We start from the raw sequence: 19,142 nt of genomic DNA on the forward strand, positions 1-19,142 counted from the left end.
GTCATCCGTGTATTTTCAAACTGCTCATTGTGAATTTATAATTGTTCATCTTGTCTTGAAAATGCCCATAGGGTATTTCAAAAAGATTATTTGTGCATTAAAAAAATGTTCAGAATCTCTTTAAGAATAAAAAAAGTTCGTCCTGTATTGATATAATTTTATTATGTATTGAGAGCACTTTCATTTTATATTAAAAATATATTCATCCCGTATTTCAAAAAATGTTCATCATGCAATAAGAATTTTTAAGATGTATTTAAAGAAACATCCATCATGTATTAAAAATGTTAAATATGTAACTAGATTTTTTTATCATGTATTTAAAACTGGTGTGTTTCAAAATATATTCTTTTGTATTAAAATAGTAATTATGTAATAAAAATGGTCTTTGTATATTTTACAAAACAATATTAAAACGATCTCATCGCGAATTAAAAATTTCATAGTGAATGAAAATTTGTCCATGTATTTAAAAAAGAATGTTTCTATTTTTCTATGAAGTAAACATTAAAAAGAGGACTTAAAAAATGATATCAAAGTGAAATAGATAAATAAAAGAAAAGAAAATACAAAACCAGGAAAAGCGAGGAAAACCATACCTTCCGCGTGAAAACTGGCCCATGAAAAAAATCCAACGGGAAACACATGATGTTTTTTATTGAAAATGTTCCCAACCATTTAAAAAACAGTATTTTGAAAGAATGTTTGTTTAAAAAATCTTCACAATTTTCAAAAAATGCTAGCAGTTTTCAAACATTTCATGTACATTTTAAACATGTTTGCATTTTTTAGAAATTGATCACTTTAATAAAATCATGTATTTATGAAAAAAGACAGAATAACCTAACAGTAGTAAAACCAAAAGAGTTAAGTTGTTAGAGAGAGAGAGAGAGAGAGACGGGGTGATGCATGACCATTAGATCTGGGTTGAGTGACCATGATTAAATCATATAGTTTAGCTATTTTGAAGAGTTAATGGGCTCGACCCAGTTCGACTCACGAGATAGGGAAGAAATCGCTAAATTGGGCAAGATTGGCTTCTCTGGATTTTGGAAACTTTTCCTATTTAAAATAATTTTGCAAAATGATTGTGGCTTTTATAGTTGCCAAATCTCTACCAAAAATTCCAAGAATAGTCTAATAAATCAAAATACTTATATTATATGAGAGAAATATACTTTCCACCTAAAAATAATTCTACAATTCATTTCATATTTGAAAATATCCATATAGACCCTTCATAAATCCCTAAAATTATTTTCTAGGGTTTATATATTCATATTTCGGTTTCGAGCATCCGATGTGCAATGAGAGTCGTCTGTGATAATTTCTATAGTTGACATAAGTTGAATCAAGTTGGAAAATTCCAAATGGCTTTGAAATTCAAATTCAAATAAACCAAATATGGTATGCATGCGATATCATTTCTATTAACATTACAAACTAAAAAGTTGGGATGTTAAACCAAATGCCTTATCTTTCACATTGGTTGCCATGATTATTGGCGGGCCTAATTTGTCAAAAAATTGCTTATCGGTAAAAACTTATAGTAATCTCCTTTCACGGGGGCTTTACTGGTTCGCAAGCAAGTGACAATCCAACCACCCTGGCTTCCATGACCTCACTCTATGACCGCCTCTTACCATTACTATCGCCTTTAGTGCCACATGTAGATTTTTCATCATTACCTTGTCGGCCGCTCCCCTCTCACCGTCTTCTCATAATATCATCTATGCCGGAACTCCCAAACATTTCCCCACCGCAGACCCCAAAATCGCTACCAAGTCGAGATGTTCTCTCTGCTAGCACCTCCAATTGTGTCCCTCGCCAAGCTACCCAACGCTACAATATTGATTCCTTTGACCCTAGGTCAAATACATAACAAGGACCCCGTTGAACTCTGGATGCCCTGGAAGGGAAGATCTATGGAGGTGTCAACCAACAAAATTATATAAGGAGCACGCTAGGAGTAAGGGCGGGGTGAAGATCACCACTGATCCAAAAAAAGTTCTCCTTTCACCCATTTCAGCGGTTAGTTAACTCATTTCATGCCTGCCGACAATTACTCTCTACGCATATTGTTTCTTATTTTGGTGTTCGCATGATTTTCGTAAGGAATTGGTGTTCACATGTTATTTTCAATCCATGGACCTCGTGAGATTTTTTCTTTAGATAACACACTTAACGTTGGCTTTTGGGCTAAAGGCCACAAAGATTCGTATATAGAATAGAGATAGTGATACTCGTCTCCTTCTTCTTCTTCTTCCTCCCTCTCCTCCTCTTCCACTTCGAAGTCAGTTCATAGAGTGAAAAGTGTTTCATAGACGGGCGCTAGGTAGCCCCTTTTTTCATCGAACGCATTTTTCCACACCTCAAAAAACAATGAAAAAAATACATAGAGTATACACATATGAAATTTCATCAACATATATTTACTTATGTGGTATACAAAAAGAAGACAAATACATATATTAAAAATTGTTGCAGTGGTGGTGTGGCATTTTTCACAGGAATTGTGTCTTATTATGTAGTTTGAAAATCATTGTATTATTCGATGAAATTTTGCAGATAGGTAGTTAACATGTATACAAATTTGTATAAAAATCAAACTTTCTTGGAACTTTTAAACAATATTTCCAAATTTCAAATTCCAAGCTCCCTACAGCATGTCCTCCAAAATGTTGCTCCGCTCTCATGCAGAGAATGCCCTTTTTAGTTGGCCATTCAAAGGGTGCCTTTTTTGGGGGAAATTCAAAAGTTGCCTAGTATGGATAACACAGGTTTTGTTCATATGGGCCCCAGTACGTCTTTACACTGCACGGTGCTCTAATTGCACTGCAAGTATCCCCCACTCGTATCGTGCCCATCCCTATGCTGCATTAGGTCCAACACATACATAGCCAAGCCATCACAAAAACACGGGCTTAACATTCCATTTATCCCTCCTTGAAGAAAGAACATTCCATTTATTCGGACAGTTTTGATTGCGTAACACGCGCATCCACGTGCGAGAACATGGATCGGATGGTGCGGGCCGGGCGTAGGGAACAGGTGCGTTTCGGCTGTATCTCCCTCGGGATGCGTTTCGGCTGTATCTCCGCCGGACGCGTTTCGGTCATATCTCCCCCTTTTCAACCACCGGGGCATCAGGATGAGGGCGTGCATTTCGATTGTATCTCTCCCTTTCCAACCATCGGGCATCGAGATCAGGGGGTGCATTTTAGCTGTATGTCACGCATCCACATAGAAGAAAGCAAAATATATGGTGCAGACGGGGGCACTGGGATCAGGGGATGCATTTCGGTCGTATCTCCCCCTTTCCAACCACCGGGGCATCGAGATCGGCGGGTGCGTTTCGGCTGCATCTCGCGCATCCACATACAAGAATGTGGATCAGACGGTGTGGACCAGGGCACTGGGACCAGTGGGTGTGTTTTGATTGTATCTCCCCTTTCCAACCACTGGGGCATAGGGATCAAGGGGTGCGTTTTGGTTGTATCTCCTCCTTTCCAACCACCGGGACATAGGGATCAAGGGGTGCGTTTTGGCTGTATATCCCCCTTTCCAACCACTGGGACATATGATCAAGGGGTGTGTTTCGGCTGTATCTCCCCCTTTTCAACCATCGGGGCATATGATCAAGGGGTGTTTTTCGGCTGTTCCCCCAACCACCGGGGCATAGCATAGCGATCAAGGGGTGCGTTTCGGTTATATCTCCCCTTTTCCAACCACCGGGGCATAGCATAGTGATCAAGGGGTGCGTTTCGGCTATATCTCCCCCTTTCCAACCACCGTGGCATAGGGATTAAGAGGTGTATTTCGGATGTATCCCCCAACACCGGGGCATTGCATAAAGATCAAGGGGTGGGTTTCGGCGGTATCTCCCGCTTCCAACCACCATGGCGTTAGATGAGTACTGGCCAGATTTACTATTACGTACTCCCTCCGTCCGGAATTACTTGTCGCAAAAATGGATAAAAATGGATGTATCTAGAATTAAAATACATCTAGATACATTCATTTCTCCGACAAGTATTTCCGGACGGAGGGAGTACACTCCATCATACACTAGCCTGTTTCGTGTCATCACTTTCTGACCTTGGTCACTAGAGGCCAGGCCCGGCTGCCTATCCGTCCACCGCTAGGTGGTGCTTCCAAAATAACGTTACAGCCGTTGGGCACAATCCAAAACGTGGTCTTGCATGAGGGTTGGCCGCTCTACACTTGTACCACTTTGTATATCTCTTTATCCTATCCTGCATTGCTGATTTATATCATGAAACTGATGGCTAGAGTATATCCATCCATCTCTTGCATCACACTGCTGATGGATATATACGATTCCCGCAAAAAAGAAAATTACGGTGGTTGTGTCCCAGCTAGTACTACATGACAGTCTAGACAGAGGTAATGCGTGTTGTGAATAGAAACCTCCAAGTTAACTCTGCAGCCGTATGCCCCCGTCCAAGACGTGACCTTGCCTGAGGCTTGGCCGATGTACGCTTGTACCCTTCATGTACGTATCTCTCCATCTCTATCTCGAGAAACTGATGCGTTGTACTTCCTCACTCCTAAATATAAGTCTTTTTTTTTTACAGATTTTAATATAGACTACATACGGAGCAAAGTGAGTGAATCTACACTCTAAATACGTCTAAATACATCTGTATGTAATCCATATTGAAATTTTTAAAAAGTATTATATTTAGAAACAAAGGGAGTAGCTAGTAGGTGACAACTGCACAGATAGATGACACAAAATGTGTGATGGAGGGGAAGGCGCACATCGCTGCGCCCGGAACTAATACGGTGTGTGCATCCTACTCATGCAAGGACTATTTGTGTTCTCATTGCACTCGTAACCCCTTGATGCTGCATTATCAGTCAATAGAAAACGCCTTTTGCAGAATAACAAGTCATTTGCTGCAGACGCCAAAGTACTAACAAAAACATGTACAAAATTTCAGGCCAAATCACATGTCACTAAATCACAACTATTGCCGCCCCCACCAGACCAAACGAAGCCCACGCGCACGATGGCCAAGCACTCCAAATTAGGCGAGGCATGGCTGTCGAAATAGCGATCGCCAAAGGCCAGACGCACATACAGGTCTAAAGCGTACGGCCAAAATCTGCGTCAGCATTGCCTGCCGCTTTCTGCCATGATCATTTCGGTGATGAGTGACAAGGCAGCTTTCGGGAAAGCCACTTTGCACGCGCGCAGCAAGAAACACAAGGTACACAAACAGCTTGCGCAGTGCGAATTTCCAGCGAGCCCAAGACGCGTGCTCAAATTGAATTCCGTACCTGCACTGCACAAAACTTTTTATTTTTCTGAATTTTTTCCTTGAAAATTTTCATATGACAAGAACAAGAGAAAATAGTAATAAGCTTGCTTCATCAACACCGTAAGGAAGTAAGAATACAGACTTGCCTGAACTGTATCGGTGAAGATCCATGGATAATGGAGCTGATTTTTTAAGCATTTCCCGAGATTTTGATATCTGAGGTAGTTGGCCCAATATCGCCGGCCGGTACAGCCAGCCGTACGGATGAGTTGGATCTTGGATCGGCCTAGGGCTCCTAACCTTCTTATCCTCTTATCTTGCCGCATATCCTTTTCCCCGTTGGTGTTGAACCGCAAATCACCTTTCCCGTCCCAAAAAAGAAAGGCTTGCCGTATGGTGATTCCGGGGACAATACAAGTCTAGGCACGAGACGATAGACAGTAGGCTCTTCACTTCCATCTCTCTGGTTCTTCCCAGAAAAGCAGCCTCCTCATCCACATTTCCGGATAACTTGGCATAGCCTTTTCCATGGCCTACTTACTATACATGCTCTTGCCACCTAGCTCGAAGCCCATTGGTCAGGCATGCCACAAGAAGGAAGTTAGGCCAGTGGATGCACTGCATTTCCCAGATCAACTAGCATGTTCATGTTGGAAGTTTGCTCCAGTTTACTGCTACAAAATCTTACAATTGGCCAGCACACAAAGCGGTAGAGACCCAACTTGATAATTCTCTCCTAATGAATGGGCTTTGGGGCCCTGATCTCGATTATTCAATGGGAATCAAAGGCTACCGTACTTTACTACTGCTTTTCATCTCCAACCTCGGTGCGTTCATGATAATGCCTGTCTGAATTTTCTTCTGGAAAAGGGATGCCTATCTGAATAAATATACTACTAGGATTCAAGCATCATCCTGGCTTTACAGAGTTGTTGTGAGCCACTTTAGCAGGACTCGTGTTTTAACCACCGCTTTTCAAGACCATAAAATTGTCTAACTCGGACGGAGCCCACATGAAAGAGAGATCCCCTGGTCCTGGAGCCCTAAATGAGATCTGCACAGGTCTTCTCCATAAGTCTCTGCACCGGTGGAGTGATGGAGATGGCCCTACCCTTGTCCTTGCCCATCTGGATTATCAGGCACCATGTCGGCACCTTTGATACAGCTCTGATTGATTACACTGTTTATTCTACTGCAACTAGGGCAAGATGGGCTGTGGAGTACCCATTTCATAGGTGTCAATGTGGTACTAGGCTGTATTAGTATAGGACTGGGCTCTTCTCTTCCAGCTCCTAATCTTGGCGATCTGATTCATAGCTTAGGCGCTTTGCTTTCTGCATAATTAACTAACAGCAAGGACACCGGCATCTATTATCAAGATATGGGGGCAAAAAATCCGTCGTACAGCGACAGATCATGGCTCTTTCAAAGGCAATATCAATGAGATCAAGCATCAAAGCGACCCTGCTACCAAACTCAGACTTTATCAGGGAAGCAGCATTTTTTTGGAGGGGATAACCCCAACCTCTGCAACATCATACGACGCACACAGCCAATCAGGGAAGCAGCATACACTCAACAGCATAGACTGGTATCCTCTAGATTCACAAGGCAGAAGAGAGTTTACAGCTCAGGCATAATCCGCAGCCACATTTCAGTCTCAAGCCTACCACAAGGCAGAAGAGAGTTTACAGCTCAGGCATAATCCACAGCCACATTACAGCCTCATGCCTACCGACTATCTTTCATATCGCATACATAAAGAACGAAAGGAATGTACAGTTCCCTGCAGAATTTACATGGCGAAACATCTCAGGCATCGATGGCGCTTAGGGGTACAGATTTTGTTCTTGGGAGGTTTGGTGGCAACTGAGCTCCAGTATAATAGTTTCTGGCTGTGAACATACAATCCGGGCTGCTCTCGGTGCGCAGGGCCCTTTGGGCTCCTGGGCTCGGACACACTTGGTTACTCATGCCTGGATGCTGATCGGTGCTTGCTGTGCCAGGGCTACTTGCTGTGCCGGGGCTTCGCTGGCAGGTCGGTACACGGAAATTGTGGTGCTTACCGACATGGAAAGACTCCAGCTTGCTCAGTGTAGGCTTCGTCCTGCTTGCTCCATTCGTGGTGTTGTCGAAGTCCAGAGATGGATGAATAGCTCTCTTCAGGTGTGCCATTTTCCGTGCTTTGTACTTGGCCATCTTCACTTCATGCTTTATGTCGAACCCCTTAGGCTGATGATCGGCATCGCTCTCATAATTCTCGGTTGGGCACGACCGCTCCTGGAAAGAACTGAAGCAAAGCCGATCAGAAAGACCTCTTCTACCCATCTTTGGAAACCCATTCAGGCATATGGGTTCCTTGTCTTTGACATGTTGCTCCTTTTGCGCGCCTCCATCATCAGAGCTGCCCCCTGAGTCATGCAAACCAGATTGCTCTTCATCGGCAGCTTGGAACGTGATCTCCTCAAACCTCCCATGCAGTTCTGCGCATCGGCAACCACGAGAAGTCGACGACATGTAGTCAAAAAGCGAACCACATGATGACACATTGGATCCACAGTTATGGCAGTATGCAGCGTCTGGAGCTTCCTCTATGCCTGGACCGGCCATCCAATCTGGCACCAGCGCACTAAGCTCACCATCGATCATGTCAGCGATACGAGTAACCTCATGGTCAGTTATGTCCAGCTCGCCTATCATCTCAGTTGCCACACTTAATGCAGTATCAGCCTCAACATCGAAAGGAAAATAGATGTTGCGTACCCGGCCTGCAAACATCAGAAATTAGTTTTCACAAAATATCTGAATTAACATTTTCACACACTGAATTCAACCAAAGAGTTTAGGCATCATAAATTGCGTGTTACCATCATCATCAGTAATTCGTAGTCTGAGGAAGATTCCTCCATCCTCACTTTTTCTCCCTTTGATTGCGATGTCCACAGTGCCAAGAGGCTCATCTTCGTGGCCGTTGAACAGATCAATGCCATCGGCTTTAGTGTCGTCATCTTCAAACTCCGTTGGTGCACCTTCGTCAATGCTTTCTGAGAACCCATTGCTCATCACAGACCCATTACTATAAGCATGCCTTAGGTAGGGCTGCCGAAGGTAATTGTTCAACAGGGTGTAATCCCCATCCCCAGAACATAGAGCCATGCCATCAATGCGCAGGAAAGGGTCATTGAGCAGCTCTCTTGCCGTGAGCCTCTCGGAAGCAGTGGTCAGGCATTTCTCGACAAATTGCCTCACCATTGGATCTTTCACCTTGTACAAAGCTTCAGGCTTAGTACCCTACCAACCAAACCACTAGATGACATCAGTAAAACAATTTCCAACTAGCCACACACCAGAATCACAAGAGCTGCAAATGGTTAAAGAGATCCAAGAGGCACTTCTTACAGAGATCACTCTCTTGTAGATCTGCACCGGGTGCGAGCATTCGCTATACGGGTACTCGAAGGTGACCATCTCAAGCACGCACATCCCGAAGGAGTATATGTCCACCAGCTCGTTGTACTCCTCGGCGTACACCTCCGGCGCCATGAACTCAGGCGTACCTACCCAAACAATCCGACATGTCCACCTCATCAAATTTCCACAGAACCATCACCATTTGGGATCGTAGAACATTTTTCCATGCTAGGTAGCTAATCGGAAGAAGCTTACCTACGCAGTGAACAGCGTGGGACTTGCGGAGGATGGCGGCGAGGCCGAGGTCGCCGATCTTGACCTCACCCTGGTTACCATTGACGAAGATGTTGTCGCACTTGAGGTCCCGGTGGATGATGGGTGGATTGTGGCTGTGTAGGTACAGCAGGCCGCTGAGGATCTGCCGGCACCAGTCCTTGACCGCCCATATGTTCACCTTCCTGTGCTTCTGCCTGTACCTAATCACCAGCGAATTAGAAGCAATCAATTAAGGCATACAGAAGAGAAGATACTTCTTTTCTAGAATTGGGCAGAAAGAAAGGAGATTTTCTTTAGATTGAGCGTACAAGGATACAACTTTATTGAGCATTAAAGAGGGCTAGATGAGATTACTGGCGGAGCGTGCCGGAGGTGAACATCTCGGTGATGAAGTTGATGTGGCGGGCAGAGACGTCGACCCAGGAGGTGTAGAACTTCATGATGTTCTTGTGCTTGAGCGTCTTGAGGAGGTGGATCTCGCAGTAGAGGCGCTCCAGGTCGTCGGGGCACTGCAGGAAGTCGTACAGCTTCACCTGGTTCCACGCCACCTCCATCCCCTGGTACTCGTCGAACGCCCGGTACCTGAAACCAAACCAGCCGCCCGACGTCAGCAGTCAGCTCGGCCGGCGCGACGGCGGGCAAGAAAGAACCGACAGCAAGCAGCGAGCGAGCGAGCAGAGGACGGCGGATCTTACACGGTCTTGGACGCGCCCTTGCCGAGGACGTCGTTGTACTGCAAGAAGCATGGAGCAAAGGGATCAGCGATCTGGCATGGCAGGGAAACGAATTGAGAAACGGCCGCAGGAGGAGGGGAGGTGGTTGTTGGTGGTGGGGGTGGTGGCGCCGTACCCTTCCGTACCGGCCGGTGGGGTCGAGCTCCGCGTACTCCCCGCAGTCGGCCGCGTTGGCGCTGGCGTTGGCCCTGGCGCCCATCATCCTAGCTCCGGCTCGCTCCGGCTCCGTAACCAGCGCGGAAAGCTCCCGCTCCGCGCCGCCCGGGAGGCAGCTGCTGGCTCGCCGGCGCGCTGGCGCTCGCGCTGCTAGGAGGAGTGGATAGGGAGTGAGGAGGGGGAGGGGGCGGGGGAGGAGGAGAGGATCGGCGCGGGAGCGAGCGGCCTATTTAGGGAAATGCGGGCACACATGGTGTGTGTGGGCACAGAGAGAGAGAGAGAGATGGGAAGGAGCCAAGGAAGAGGGAGGAGGGGGGTGAGGATGATGAGGCTACCCCAAGGCTAAGCTTGGGTTTAGTTTAGATCGGAGTAGATTAGATCAATGGAAAGCCAGAGATAAACTCGCTGTTTTTAACCCCACACGAGATGAGATTTACTAAGCGGCTACGTACGCACTAGGGGTGACAGGATCCTAGATACTGTCGTTGGTTAGTCGGGCGAGGCTACAATTCCATCATGACACGGTCAAATTAACCTCACTCCATGCCAATATACTAATCCACAATTATTCGGTGTAGATAAATCAGACCGGGATCATGGCGTGGCTCCTCTTCTCCTCTAAAAGGGACTGGAATTGCATTAGAAAATGCAGGCCCGTCCCTGCTTTTTTATTCCTTTCGGAAAAGGCAGCCCGATTTTCCAAGAAAGCATGTTTGGTTTGGACCCAAATGTTGTTCAATCCCATGGCCGAAAACGACGGCTCGCGGAAAAGTATAGATGTAGAGGCTCAGGGGGGAGAAACTATGTCGAGAACGGGGTGTTTTTCAGAATTTTTTATCTTGTCTTCAACCGGAAAGGGGACGGCTGATTAAAAAGGACGAATGGACGATCTTGGCGCAAACCGAACAAGAAAATGGCAGTGGTAAATTTACTGAGGTTTTGTTTTCTTGTCCTTGACATGGCAAATCTGACTCTTGACTTCCGAGAAGAAAAGGAAATGGTTGGAGAGCTGCCCCTTTGTGTTGCCTGCCCGTTGATGATGAAGCCCTACTAAATGCTATGCTCCCCCGGCAAACACACTTGGGGCATGACGGTGCGTGGTGGTCCGTTCGTGTCCATGCAAAATTACTCCAAGCTATAGACGATGGGAGCGCCGGGTTCATCTCCATTTTCCAACACGGTGGAGATTTGTAAGCGATTTAAAAGAAACCAGATTAAAAAATCAGATAATTTGGACAAAATTACTCGTACATGAGGTTCGCCCTCATTCACCGCTAACCGTATAGGTAGGGCATTTTGGAGACACAGCTCCATGGACGCCTTATTTTGAAAATGTCAAAATTTTCTTTTTTAAAAAATTTGAAAAAAATACACATGTCCAAGGACATCATGTGTATGTTCATAAAATTTTAGGATGAAATACCTTGAATTGTGAGCTGCACAGAAAAAGAACAAAATTATGAACTTTGAGGGTGAACAATACATATGCTAAAACTATCCGCAAAAAAAACATATGCTAAAAAGCCCCAGATTCGTTTTTCTTGTGTAGCTCTCACTTTAACGTAGTTCGACCTGAAAATTTACACATATGTACATTATGTATCTAAGTATATGTGTATTTTTTCAGAATTTTTTAAGACCAAAAGGTTAGAATTTTGAGGTTTTCAAATTGTGGCTTTCATGGAGCTCGCTCTCCATTTGGCACTTTCGAGTGATGCCGAGTTATATAATTTGCCATATTTATCTTATAATTAATGGTTGTGGTTTCGTTGAGAAATACTAGTTTTTTAAAAACATATTACAGATGCAGACGCTCACAAACACGTATATACTAATCCCGAGGGTCCGTGGATAAATAGTACATCCGTTTTAGGGACGGACGTTAGAGCATCTCGCACGCTAGCCCTCAAACCGGCAGCATTTGTCTGGACCTGGCTGTCTGGAAGTGTTTTGTCATCCAACGCGGTACCACACACGTTCGCAGACCAGTCCGAGCGTCCTTTTCCCGCAAACAATAAGCAAACCGGGGGCTATATAGGCGTCCAGACCACTACCACGCACGCATCCGACGATCCAGTTCCACCCATACAAACCTCCTGGGTAAATCAATTGTCACACATGCCAGTCAGCGCCAGACTTGACAGGCCGGCATTGATGCCAGTCAGAGTGACGCGATCGGGTGAGCAAGTGGCGTTGCTTCAATGCAGGCTCAGCAACCGAGAAACCTACTCCGGCATGTGCGCCGCATTGAAGTCGGCTTCCAGTCCCTTCGCCTGGCCGCCACGCCTATTTAAGCAGGCCTCCCACGCTGTCCACACCGCACCACACTCTGACCCTCTCCGCTCCCACCCTCTCCGCTCCAGCGTCGGCGACAACATCGCCTCCACACCATGCCGAAGTCATGGTTCTCAACGCAGGCAGGTGGCGATGGCTCTGGATCTCCCATCGGATTGTGGTGCCGCCACTCTTGCTCTCCGGGGCCTCGGGCTCCACGGCCCTCGTTAGAGAGGAGATCGTCATCTAATTGGCGATGTGGAGGACCAGGCAAGGTCATAGGAGCCACGCCTCCTCTCAGAGGCCGCAGCCACGGACGAGGTGTTCCTCCCACAAATGGAGCTACTGACAGAGTGGTTGCTCCGAGAACGTGGTCCGACGCCGCCCTCGCCATCGCGGGCCATTAGTACGGAGGATCCGAACTCCCCGCCTCGCTATCGCGTCAAGCAGAAGGCGACGTCGCATCTCCACTGCGTTAAGGTGGAGTCGTCATCCCCCCAACGCAACGGTGTCATCCAAATCAAGCGTCATGTGAAGGACGAGCCGACTTCGCCGCAGCACAGTTGCTACACCCAGATCGACGGGTCTGGGTCGCCGTCACGCCGCAACTGGCGCGACCAGGTCCTCCAGTACCTTGGTGGCCATGGCGGCGTGTCGCCCGAGGACAGGGCGTCACAGGCAGGAGCAGCACAACGCGTCGTGTCGTTTGCCAAGTCGAACGAGGCGCCTGCCTGGTTCCGCAATTGTGACGCCCGGATAATTAAGCTACAGTAAACCTCTATTAATGGTGCCACGTCATCACATTACCGTTGCCAATCCACACTTGAACCAAATCACTGTTCGTATTCAAATTCAACTTTAAAGTCAAAAATTCAAATTTGTCAAACATGCATAGGTAATTATGGCAGAGAAACCACACTTTTATAAAATGTTTCAATACTCTAAAATGAGTAAAACAGTAGAAAAACAATTATTTAAATGCTTTTAAAATAATAAACAATTACAAACTATTATATTTAGGTGCCAAGTTAATTGTGGCAGTGGTATAATTACTATTTCTAATTTAGGAGCTGACTATAGGTTTTACAAAACTAAAGAAACTAAAAGTAAAAAAAAAAGGCTAACACCCCTCCACTGGGCTCAGGCCCAGCAGGCGACCGGCCCACGTGGCCCAACAAACCGGCCGGCCCACTCCCTCTCCATATCCCTCCGAAACCCTAGCCGTAACCCCCTGTCACCACACTCGCTCCCCTCCACTCCCCCACGATCCCCACCCCACGTCTTCCTCCTTCCCCCTCCCGCTTCTGGATCGGGGCACTCGCCCCCGCCGCCGCTGCCCGGTGCCGCCCCACCCCGTGCGCCTCCTACCCACCCCCGGCCTCGCGCGTCCTGCCGGCGACCTCGCCGGATGCCCCTCGCCGCCTCGACATCGTCGTCGTCGATGCCTCCTCATCCCCACTGACGAGCTCCGTCGCCGGATCGACCGGGTCGACCCCGACGCCGGCATCTCCCCCGAGCGGCGCCGTCTTCCGTCGCCCCCATCGCCGGCGACACTGCCGCCACCTCCCCGAGCCCGCTGCCTTCCCCCTGCAGCTCCCCTGTGAGGAACCCCCTCGTTTCCTCCCTTTCCTCCCGTCGCCGCGCCGTGTACCACGCCCCGTCCGGCATGCCCCTGCTCGCGCGCCCCCGCGCCTTGCCGCGCGCCTCGCCCGCATCGCCTGCGTTCACTGCCGACCGCGGTCCGCGCTTCCCCTGCTCGCACCGCCGTGACGCCCTGTCCCCTCGCCCCGCCGCGCCGCTGCTCCGGCCCCGGCCACGGGCCACGCGCCGACCCCTTCCACCCCCTCCCCTGCTGGCCGCGTCGGGCGCCGGCGCCCACGCGCCCGCTCCGGCCCCGTTCCGGCCTCGCCGTGCCCTGGCTTCGCCCAGTGGCCGCGTGCGCGCGGCACAGCCGTGGCTGGCCGGCCACAGCCGCCACCCCACCCTGGGTCACTGACCACAGGGCCCCCGCCCTGGCCAGATAGGCCTATGACAGTGGGGCCCGCCCCCAAAATGTTTAAAAAAGATAGATAAAAAAATTAAAATTAAATTAATAATAAAATTAATTAATTAATTAATTAACTTAATTAATCCCGCTTAGTTAAACTAATTAAACTTAATTAACCTAAATATCTAATTAAACTAACTAATCTGTTAGTTAGGGCAATGTGTTAATGACAGATGGGACCCACACGTCAGCTTGATCCAGTCAACACCTTTGTTGACTGATGACGTCATGCTGATGCAGTAATGCCATTTTCGGATTAAATTAATAATAATAATTTATAAATTAATTTAAATCTTTAAAAATGAATATAAAATAATCCGTAACTCGGATGGGAAAACTTTGTACATGAAAGTTGCTTAGGACGACGAGACGAATCCGAATACGTAGCCCGTTTGTCCACCACACATCCCTAGCATAGCGAACATGCAACTTTCCCCCTCCGGTTCATCTGTCCGAAAACGCGAAACACCGGGGATACTTTCCCGGATGTTTCCCCCCTTCGTCGGTATCACCTCCTACTGTGTTAGGGCATACCTAGCACCACGTTTTGCCTCCTTATGTTTTGTGATGCTTTGTTTGCTCCGTATTTACTGTTTCTTCCCCCTCTCCTTCTCCGGTAGACTACGAGACCGACGCCGCTGCTACCCAGTACGTCTACGGTGTTGACGACCCCTCCTTCTTGCCAGAGCAACCAGGCAAGCCCCCCCCTTGATCACCAGATATCGCCTACTCTACTCTCTACTGCTTGCATTAGAGTAGTGTAGCATGTTACTGCTTCCGGTTAATCCTATTCTGTTGCATAGCCTGTCATTGTTGCTACAGTTGTTACCCTTACCTGCTATCCTACTGCTTAGTATAGGATGCTAGTGTTCCATCAGTGGCCCTGCACTCTTGTCCGTCTGCCATGCTATACTACTGGGTCGTGATCACTTCGGGAGGTGATCACGGGTATATACTATATACAATTATACATGACACATGTGGTGACTAAAGTCGGGTCGGCTCGTTGAGTACTCGCAAGTGATTCTGATGAGGGGGCTGAAAGGACAGGTGGCTCCATCCCGGTAGAGGTGGGCCTGGGTTCCTGACGGCCCCCGACTGTTACTTTGTGGCGGAGCGACAGGGCAGGTTGAGACCACCTAGGAGAGAGGTGGGTCTGGCCCTGGTCGGCGTTCGCGGATACTTAACACGCTTAACGAGATCTTGGTATTTGATCTGAGTCTGGCCATTTGGTCTATACGCACTAACCAGCTACGCGGGAACAGTTATGGGCCTCGACGTCGTGGTATCAGCCGAAGCTCTTCTTGACGTCAGCGACGGAGCGGCGCGCGCCGGATTGGACTGGAACGCCTGCTAGGCTAGGTCTGCTTCCGGCCGCCCTCGCAACGTGCAGGTGTGCAATGGGCGATGGGCCCAGACCCTTGCGCGCATAGGATTTAGACCGGCGTGCTGACCTCTCTGTTGAGCCTAGGTGGGGCTGCGACGTGTTGATCTTCCGAGGCCGGGCATGACCCAGAAAAGTGTGTCCGGCCAAATGGGATCGAGCGTGTTGGGTTATGTGGTGCACCCCTGCAGGGAAGTTTATCTATTCGAATAGCCGTGTCCCTCGGTAAAAGGATGACCCGGAGTTGTACCTTGATCTTATGACAACTAGAACCGGATACTTAATAAAATACACCCTTCCAAGTGTCAGATATAACCCGGTGATCGCTCTCTAACAGGGCGACAAGGAGGGGATCGCCGGGTAGGATTATGCTATGCGATGCTACTTGGAGGACTACAATCTACTCTCTTCTACATGCTGCAAGATGGAGGCCGCCAGAAGCGTAGTCTTCGACAGGATTAGCTATCCCCCTCTTATTCTGGCATTCTGCAGTTCAGTCCACTGATATGGCCCTTTACACATGTACCCATGCATATGTAGTGTAGCTCCTTGCTTGCGAGTACTTTGGATGAGTACTCACGGTTGCTTCTCTCCCTCTTTTCCCCCTTTCCTTTCTACCTGGTTGGCGCAACCAGATGCTAGAGTCCAGGAGCCAGACGCCACCGCCGACGACGACTCCTACGACACTGGAGGTGCCTACTACTACGTGCAGTCCGCTGACGACAACCAGGAGTAGTTAGGAGGATCCCAGGCAGGAGGCCTGCGCCTCGTTCGATCTGTATCCCAGTTTGTGCTAGCCTTCTTAAGGCAAACTTGTTTAACTTATGTCTGTACTCAGATATTGTTGCTTCCGCTGACTCGTCTATGATCGAGCACTTGTATTCGAGCCCTCGAGGCCCCTGGTTCGTATTATGATGCTTGTATGACTTATTTATGTTGTAGAGTTGTGTTGTGATATCTTCCCGTGAGTCCCTGATCTTGACCGTACACATTTGCGTGCATGATTAGTGTACGGTCAAATCGGGGGCGTCACAAGTTGGTATCAGAGCCAACTGCCTGTAGGAATCCCCCTTTCCACACTCCTTGGCCGAAGTCGAGTCTAGACATTACAAAACTTTTACTAACATGGCTGTGTGTCTTACGGGCCCACGTCGCCATTGGGTGGTATTAGGATCTTTTACTCCTTGTCTATACTCTGGGACTCTGATCTCTCTCCTATTCGGGTTAAATGATTTTGCTAAAAAGACTAACTGTAGGTTCTCGTAAATACTTTCTCCCGGAGAGCCCTTTATCACAGATGGTCGCCGACTGCACCAGAAGATGTTGAAGATACTCTTCGATCATTCTCGAGACCCTTGTGCCCTCTGCCTTTTCAATTCCCTACTACCGATATATCCATATGGATAACAACATACACTTGTTGTTCATACAATTACTCTGAGTTTCTCTTGTTATTACCAGATACATCGAATTGCTCTCCGGCTTTTTAAGAATCCCTTGTACCACTGCCTTGTAGTTCCTTGCCGCAGAAATACCCATACGGATAATTACTCGCACCTACCGAGTATCGACTCATCCCCAGTTGATTCATGTATTTCACAATAGTCTTCAAAATACTATTCGATCTTCCGAAAATCCTCAGGAGCCTATTGCTCTTGAAATTCTTGCTTACTAGCATTATGATTAATCCCATAAGTCTCGAAATCTTATTGGCACCCTTTGTCATTATCTTTTTGAGTCCATTGATTCAATATGTTGCGAATGCTCACAATCCTCAATCAGATCCTAGAATTCATCCTTCCGGCTCAGACATCATTTTTAACATGAGCTGGATCTCGACCAATCAAATCGTCGTCGTTTGTACCCCTAAGGCTATTCAGCTTATCCATCCCTAATCAGAGCATTGCTTCTGATCCCTTGTCTTGGAATTCATAATTCTTTTGCAAATGAGCTCTGAAGTAGTCAGTTGTTTCTATCATCTGATCTCCTTACATGCTTTTTCTTCTGGTTGGGTACCGATGCTCACACCAGATCCCTTATGGACCATCAGAACCTTGTTGGATTTTATCCGACGACGTCCTTCATATTCAATAACTTTGTGAGTCTTTTCTCGGATACATAATGCCTTTGGTAAATTGTATCCTATGCTTTGTCAACAATGCTCTCCTTTCGAGCTTGTGTTATTTACTCCTGAAGTTTGCGGTATATGTTCCCAAGATGCCCCTATGGGTTGAAGCCTTCTCTAATCCGTGTGAACCCGAAAGTTTTCACGAGTCATACTCTTCTGGTGCTTCGCCAGATAAAATTTCAGCACTACAACTTCTTCGTAAACGAGAAGTGAATGAAAGGTTATGCATTGCAGAAATGGGAGTCGACCTTGAACATTTGTGTTCATGCCCACGGACACGATGTGGAACTTATCATGAAAGCTTCTTGCAAGAATATTTAAACATTCGAATGATTCTTCCGGTGTAGTAAATTGGATCCCTTGCAGTTATGGTTTCAACCATTCTAACCATATTCAATACATCTGGAAGGAAACCATTCCATTGCCTCATCTATCATGATAAGATTAAAGTATCTGCTATTGCAAGTCTGCACTCCAGTTCAGTTTCTATGCTGATCTTCCCTTGAGTAGTACCCTCAAGTATCTCGAGAATACCACGGAACTACATAACTTCTTGTGAGTTCTTCATCAACTAATATTCTCACTGATTCCAATTTTTCACGGGCTCTCAGTTATTAAACACTCAAAGACACCGATAACTGAACCGAGTCCGCACTACGGTTCAACGACACTTGATAATCTTCTTTAAGTACGAGTTTGTACCCGATCACGCCATTCCTGTATGGCTATATCATTGTCGTGGTGATTTTAACCGTGCTACCTGGTCCTTATTCTTGGAGCACCACTTCGATGATGAGCTAAGCTTACGTCGATTTTCCTTGCCATATCATTTAGCCTTGAACAACAAGCTTGATTTCGAGTTTGTGTCGTACCTCTGGTTCCAATAACCTTTCGCGTCATCATTCCTTTGACTTGATGTCATCGCCGATCGATTACCTCTTCATAAATTCTCGCTACAAATGTGTCGTGAACATCATCAACATTCTGAGCTCTTCCAAGATATCTATCGAATTCTGGATGAGAAATAACATCCTTGCCCTCGATGATTTGTTTTATCATCGACCATTTTATTGCCTTCCATTCAACACAAACTTGTTCGTGTTTTGTGTTGTACCTTGATTTCCTCGCTATCCAACTTATGTTAAGTTCTACCGCGGAGTATTACCATCTTTGATGTCAAGAATGTTGTGAGGATTGCTCCACCTCTTAAGAATTCTCGCTATAATGATACTTCTCACCATCACCATTCTTTCTTGGTCCTCGTGTTGATTCCAACCGGGGTACCCACAAGTGAACGGTGTTGTTTGGATTCTGCACTTCTAGCAACCCTATTGCTTTGAAGTTAATGATCGATAATTCATTCTTAGCCTATCGGTTGCTGAACCACCATTCTAACATTGATCATGCTACCTAACCCCATATTTCGGGTGCACCTTTCAACCAA

The 19,142-nt window shown here is 47.0% G+C and overlaps 1 protein-coding gene across 1 annotated transcript; it reads right to left on the minus strand.

Moving 5' to 3' along the window:
- Nucleotides 1-6,872: 6,872 nt before the first annotated feature.
- Nucleotides 6,873-10,140, minus strand: LOC123052330 (probable serine/threonine-protein kinase WNK1). Its single transcript, XM_044475467.1, has 7 exons — nucleotides 9,825-10,140; nucleotides 9,671-9,708; nucleotides 9,330-9,557; nucleotides 8,955-9,175; nucleotides 8,688-8,845; nucleotides 8,156-8,579; nucleotides 6,873-8,056 (listed from the first exon to the last, which is right to left on the minus strand). Exons 1-7 carry the CDS (start codon nucleotides 9,909-9,911, stop codon nucleotides 7,101-7,103), a joined length of 2,112 nt encoding a protein of 703 aa, XP_044331402.1. The 5' UTR covers nucleotides 9,912-10,140; the 3' UTR covers nucleotides 6,873-7,100.
- Nucleotides 10,141-19,142: the final 9,002 nt, after the last annotated feature.

The sequence above is a fragment of the Triticum aestivum genome, chromosome 2D, assembly GCF_018294505.1.
Source record: "Triticum aestivum cultivar Chinese Spring chromosome 2D, IWGSC CS RefSeq v2.1, whole genome shotgun sequence".
NCBI lineage: Eukaryota > Viridiplantae > Streptophyta > Magnoliopsida > Poales > Poaceae > Triticum > Triticum aestivum.